We start from the raw sequence: 6,636 nt of genomic DNA on the forward strand, positions 1-6,636 counted from the left end.
TTTGGTTTTTTTGAGACAGGGTTTCTCTGTGTAGCCTTGGCTGTCCTGGAACTCACTCTGTAGACCAGGCTGGCCTCGAAATCCGCCTGCCTCTGCCTCCCAAGTTCCCAAGTGCTGGGATTAAAGGTGTGCACCACCACGACGGCTATTATAGATTATTTTATTTGATCCTTATAACACATTCTTTTCTCAAAAAATTCTTTTTAGTTTTATGTGTGTGGGTGTTTTGCCTACTTACATATTTGTGTATCATGTGCATGCCCAGTACCCACAGAGAACAGAACAGGGCATCAGGTCCCCAGGGACTGGGGTTACAAGTGATTGTGAACTGCCATGTGAGTGCTGAGGGTCAGATCTGGGTCTTCGAAAGAGCAGCTAGTGCTCTTAACCACTGGACCATCTTTCCAGGTACACATTTTTTTTTCAATTTTTTTTTTTACAGTTTTATTTTTGTATATTTATATTCATGAGAGGGAGAGAGTGTGTGCCTGCCTGAGAAGACTAGAAATGAGTATTAGATCCTCGAGCTGTATTGAAGTGCACTGAAGGTGGTTGTGAGCTGGAAACCTAACATTGGTCCTCTGAAAGAGCAGCGAGCTCTTGTAACCACTGAGCCGTCCCTTCAGCCAAGCAACAGTACAATCTGACATTTTTTTTCTTTTTTCTTTTTTTTAGAGGAAAAGTGAGGCTCTTGAATTCTTTTCCTGAGGCTGTATAAGTAGGAATGAACAGAGTCCAACTCCAAACTAAAGTGGCAGGCATAGTGACACACACCTGTAATTCCAGGATTTAGGAGGTGGAAGCCCCAGGATTGAGAATTCAAGGCCTGCTTGGCTACCTGAGTCTCTGTTCTAAAGGTAGACAGTTAAGACTGTCCAATTCCAACGTCTATGCTCTTCACCTCTCCCCTCCCACTGGCATTCCACTGGCACCGTGGGGTAGAGTTGTGATGGCAGCATCCTTGAGCCTGGGACAGAGAAGCATGGAGACATAGTAGGGTTCGGGAGGAGGGGGTAGCCTCATCCAGAGCAGGTCTTCTTCCCAGGGTCTCTAATGCTGCTCTTCCTGCCTCCTCCATCCTGCTTCCTTGAACCTGCCAGTTGCACAGTACCTCGGCTCTTTCCATATGTCTGCTCTTCTATCCAGAAAGCTATCCCCACCCAAGCCCATTCATTCTTCAGGCCTAAGCTTCACTGTTAGTGATCTTGGAAAGGCCTTTCCTGGTCCCAAAGGAGGTAGCTCCCAGCACCACTAATTAAGTCATGTCTGCTGCCTCTTTGATGAGGACAGCTCTGCATCCATCTTGCTGGCCCCATCACCCTAGTGCCTGGCTTAGGATAGTTGCTCAATAAATGTTTGTCTTGTAAATGGCAGCCCCAGGAGGGAAACCAAGCTCTGGAGGAGTGAGAAGGCAGGCAGGCAGGCAGGTGGAAGGTGAAAGTAAGGCTCTCTACCCTGTCTATTCCAGAGCCACCCAAGCCACCAGTCTCCGACAGCTTAACCCTTCCTCCTCCCTTGGGCGCCTTTGGAAGCCGACCATCTGGCTTGGAGCCTATTTGCATATTGTCTGGGCCTCAGCAAGCCAAGCAAGATGGGGGGGGGGGGGGTGGCGTTTTTTTAGGCCAGTCTGAGAGTGGTCCTTGCAGCCTGAGAAGGGAGCCATGAGTTCCACCTCTCCCCACCCCCAAATCCAGGCACAGGGACAATACAGGCTGCTGTGATACAGCAGCCTCACCATGGTAACAAGCTATCAAAAATGTGGGCGGGCTTGGAGGGGGGCAGGCAAAAGAGGGAGGGAGTGACCTCAGCAAATAGGAGCATCATGATAAATGAGCCAGCACTGGGCGGCAGACTCATCCCCCAGCCCACCCCTCTGGGAGTCCATGACAGTGTCATCAAGTGGATGACCCCGACATGACCACTAGCCTTCCCCTATTCTCGAACTATCTAGAGTGGATCAGAGCACCCTCTCTTTGGAGGAAGCCAGGGCTTGTCCCCAAAAGAGTCCTGGACTGTCAGATATAGCCTGTGGTCATTGGGCAAACCTCTTCCCGGTCCTTCTTCCTGTGTACAAACACACAAGCACAGCTCTGGCTGCTGAGGCTGGCTGAGGCTAGCTGATGGATGTGTTAGACTCCAGTGGTTCTATCGAACAGCCATAAGATGTATGGGCTGCGGCTCACCAGATAGTGCCAAGATGGAGGCCAAGGGGATTCAGGGCCAAGGGGAAGACTGTGCAACCTGGGCCTTGGCAAAGAGCCCAGGAGTCCAAGGGCAGCTTGAGGGAGGCAGCACCCTTCTTCCTTGCCTAGGAGACCACACATTTGCGATGTTTAAAGGGGATTTTAAATTATGAGGTAACAGTTTTAGTCCATGAACATTGTCTGTTGCCCCGTGGGATGTTTGTGTCCAGCAAAAACTGCACCTTCCCACCTCCTGGCTCTACCCAAGACTAGACCCACATATGCACTGCAGTGTGAAGCTCACACTGGGAGCAGAGAAACTTCCCTGTGTACTAGCCGTCCTTTGTTACAGGAGCCCTTTATTTGGGCTCTAGGCAGGACTTCTTAGGCCACACTCACCTTGCTTCAGCTTAGCCTCAGAGCTTTGTCATAGGCAGCTGACTGAAGACAGCCCCCCTAGGCCTCCTAAGTGCCACTTGTTTCTCTGGGATCGTTTCTGTCAAGTCACCCCTGAGAACAGGACCTCCAAGAGCCCCCAGGAACAAACCTAAGTAAAGAAGGTGGTGGGGGTGCTGGGGCGGGGTGGGGTATGGATGCAGGCCAATCCCAGTTATAGGCTGGTCCTCATGCTCCTAGGAAAGGACAGGTAATCCTGGTAACCCGGGAGACCACTGCCTCCAAGTGCTGCAGAGACTGGTGGCCGTCCCACAGGAGGCAGCTCTGGGTGGCAGCAGATCAGGAGAGTCTTTCGCAGCCCAGAACCTTTTGCCTCATCAAGGTGGCCACCCCCCCCCCCCTCCAGGGCTCTGCAAAAGTGATTTGTCAGTGTCTGGCTGGTGAGGAGCCTTCTCTTCCTCTGCTAGAGGAAATTAACTGATGTTATCGGCTCAGCGATTGTTTTTTCTCCCCTTACAAAGGGAAAGATATGCAGACCCTGCTCATGAGCAAAGCTGAGGCCTCCCCAGCTGGACGGCAAGAGAGAGAGAAAGGTGGCAGGCTTTGATGCCCTCTATGCAGTCTTATTGGGGTAGCATCATCCTCACTCTGTCCCTGAGTTCTTTTTTCTAATCCTTTTTAATTATGTGTACATACATGTGGGTATATGTATGTGAGTGTATGTGCATGCCGAGTTTAGAAGAGGATATCTGATCCCTAGATTGGAAGCATATGTGGTCTTGGGCCATCCAGTTTGGGTGCTGGGAACTGAGGTCTCTGACAGATCATCAGCCTCTCCTAATCAGGTCTCTGGGCCCCATGTTTCATTTGCACCGGGCACAGTTTGGGGCCTAGGAATGAGTTGGGTTTGACAGTTTGTTCTGTGCCTCCCTCTCTAGGGGATATACGGAACCTCCTTGTCTGGATCAAGAAGAATTTGCTAAAAGAGCGACCAGAGCTGTTCATCCAGGGAGACAGTGTGTGAGTTCCCATCCCCCATCCCTGAGCAGGGCAGAGGGAGGAAAGGCTGTCTGAGTCCACGTCCTGGGGTTCTGATTGTCTCATCCCCCTGAGTTCTCTGGCCCATAGATTGATTCTTGAACTCCTCTGAAGAGAGAGCTGTGCTCAGATATGTTTATATTTGTCTTACTACCATAGTAGGCTATTTGAGGCTCTTAAACACCCATATGAAACACATACCTTTAATCCCAGCACTTGGGAGGCAGAGGCAGGCAGATCTCTGAGTTTGAGGTAAGCATGCATGGTCTACAGAGTGAGTTTCAGGACAGCCAGGACTACATAAAGAAGTGTGTATGTAGTCTTGAAAAACAAAAACCAAAACCAAACCAAACAAACAAAAAAACCCCATATGAAAGGAACTTGGTAAAATTTCCCAAAAATGTGGATTATGCTTCTCACTATCACAGACTTGATGTATGTAGGAATTTAGGTGAGTTACCTTGCTTCTCTGCGCCTCACTTATCCTCTGTATAGAAAAATACTAAGAAAGCCATACTGCCCAAGAACTCCTTCATCCTAGTCTAGGAAAGCTGTCCCATATGCCTTCTCACTTGTAAACAAGTATGGTCTTCTGTCTAAAGGAGGGCTGCAAGACTGTGAGACTCTTATCTGCCTTTAAGAATGGGTCCCCTGTGGCCTAGGACTGAGCTCCAGTCTCCAGTTTCTGGCACAGCAGTCCTGGAAGCCACCTGCAAGGACATCAGTGCCCCCTGGACCACTGCCCTTAGGAACCAGGACTGATCCAAGCATCAGGTGCTTGGGCCTGTCCAGGAGAGGCATCCAGGGGCCGTAGAAGCCAAAACCCTTTCTTTCCGGAGCCTAGGAGAGTCAGGTTAGACACTGAATAAAAGTAGGTTCCCGCTGGGCAGTGGTGGTGCACACCTTTAGTCCCAGCACTCAGGAGTGGCAAGCAAGCCCTGGGCACCGCTTTGTTGTACCCTCAGCAGACCTTGTCATTGGCTCTGTCTTCACATGAAGGAAACTGATACTTGGAGAGCTACAATGCCTTCCCTGAAGTCTGGGCAGTAGGTGATGGCTGACTTTTGCCCTCCAGACAGTGATTGTCTGACCTGGTTTCCTGACCATGTACTCTGTGGCTTCCACTTGATGGGAAGTGGGAGGGAAGGTTCTCCGAGTTCCTGTACCTCACAGACAGAGAATCCTACCATCTCCTTCCTGCTCCTCACTACCCTCTTTCCCACAGGCGGCCAGGAATCCTGGTGCTGATTAATGATGCCGACTGGGAACTGCTGGTCAGTACCTCTAGTGACACACCACCCCAGCCTTTGCCTTCCCTGCTCCAGTGGGAAACCCTAGGCTTCTGTCAGGGCTGGGTAATCTCTGTCTCATTTATGCCTCCTCCCACCCCCAGATAAGCCCTTCCTGTATTCTGTCTCAAATGAGGAGGGAGGGAAGCTGGGAGCTCACCCTTCCTGGAGACTCGAAAGTTGATATGTAGACTCTCCATTTTTCTGGCGAGGGTTTTCTTTTTTTCCTAGAACACCCACCTTTCTCCTCTGTGTCCCAATACCTGGCAATGACCTGGACCATGTTCTGATGGCCCCTGCCCCTTTTTCCTGACCCAGGGGGAGCTGGACTACCAGCTGCAGGACCAAGACAGCATCCTCTTCATCTCTACACTTCACGGCGGCTGAGGCCTCCCCCGTGGGCCCAAGCACCTTTGCAGGGGAACACAGGACAACCACAGCACTCCTCGGATCTGCTTCCAGGTCCTCAGTCCCCCTTGACTGCCTCCTTCCCTGCTGTACCCCTGAGCTTCCTCTAGGCAGGGAAAAGAGGCCAGGTGCTAAAAATGAGCCTTTCTGGGCAAGGCACGTGAGCAGGGAGAGCAAAGAGAGAGAGCAGCCGCCTGAGTCCAGCATTCCTCCCAGCAGCTGAGGTGGGGGAGGGAGCTCCTATGCTGTGTCAGGAGTAGAGGGGGCTCTGTGCCCAGGTGACCCAGCTGCTTGCCACTCATGTGTCTTGGTGTATCTAAGCGCTGAGTGGTTGCCTGGAAGGCACTCCAGTTCCTGAGACATCTTCATGGGGAAGATAGATGGGCTGGAGTAACTGATGAGAAACTCCTCCCTTGCCAAAGATTAGAGGGGCCTCCGCCTCAGTTTCCCCATCTGGACACAGAGAGCTCTGCTTGTCCCCCACTGATGTCATTATGGAACCCCAGCTGGGGTCCCCTATTCAGTGCTCCCCTCCCTCCACCCAGCAGCTGCTCTCCTAGCCATTCCCCTCCTCCCGCCCCCCCACCCCCATCCCCATCCCTTGACCCTGGCTGGCCTCCCCCCACATAGGCCACCAGATGGGCTCCTGAGATACTCTCCAGGCTGCCTACAACTCATTCTGTTGGGGGTAGAGAATGGAAGGAAGTAGCCTAACCTTAGGCAGAGGGGGGCGGGGCCTCAGCATGTGTAACTCCAGGCTTCCTGAAACAAGTGGGATTTGGGTGTGTAGCACCTAGTAGGCAGAAGGCTGTGTCCCCCTTTCCTCTATCCCTTCTGGAACTCTGGAGACTTCATGCCTGCAGCAGCTGGCCTCGGGCAAATAAAAAGACTTAAGTGACTAGGTTGTTTACTAGCCTTGCTTCACCCTTAAAACTGGTGGGCCCCGTACTCTTTGGGTCTGTGGGTTCTAATACAAATGCCCTGTTCTAAGCCAAGGGTTCAGAGATGGCCTTCACCTGAAAGGTAAAAACATTAACTGTTCCAAAGAGAGAGTGGATGAGCAGGACAGTCTGGATGGGGAAGCGAGTGTAAACCCGTGATGACCAGCCCACATCCTAAGCCAGGAATTCTCACCAACCAGTCCAAGCTAGGCTTTGTTCTGCCAACTGCAGTCACCAGTCCCAGAAGGGGTGGCCTAAGTAAGCCTGCTGAGTCTCATGACTTCCACAACCTGCAGAAAAAGCTTTATCTGACCCAAAATGTTGCTTTTCACTACATAGCAATAAGGTGGACTCCTTTACCTTGCATAGATGAGAGTGTTT

The 6,636-nt window shown here is 51.5% G+C and overlaps 1 protein-coding gene across 1 annotated transcript in view; it reads left to right on the plus strand.

The window, feature by feature from the left end:
- Window positions 1-6,215, plus strand: part of Urm1 (ubiquitin related modifier 1) — a 16,807-nt gene extending 10,592 nt beyond the window's left edge. The window contains exons 3-5 of the mRNA XM_021152998.2: window positions 3,518-3,599; window positions 4,843-4,891; window positions 5,225-6,215. Coding sequence (XP_021008657.1) covers window positions 3,518-3,599; window positions 4,843-4,891; window positions 5,225-5,293 — 200 coding nt within the window. The 3' untranslated portion in view covers window positions 5,294-6,215. The remainder of the gene's footprint in view (window positions 1-3,517; window positions 3,600-4,842; window positions 4,892-5,224) is intronic.
- The last annotated feature ends 421 nt before the right edge of the window (window positions 6,216-6,636 follow it).

The sequence above is a fragment of the Mus caroli genome, chromosome 2, assembly GCF_900094665.2.
Source record: "Mus caroli chromosome 2, CAROLI_EIJ_v1.1, whole genome shotgun sequence".
NCBI lineage: Eukaryota > Metazoa > Chordata > Mammalia > Rodentia > Muridae > Mus > Mus caroli.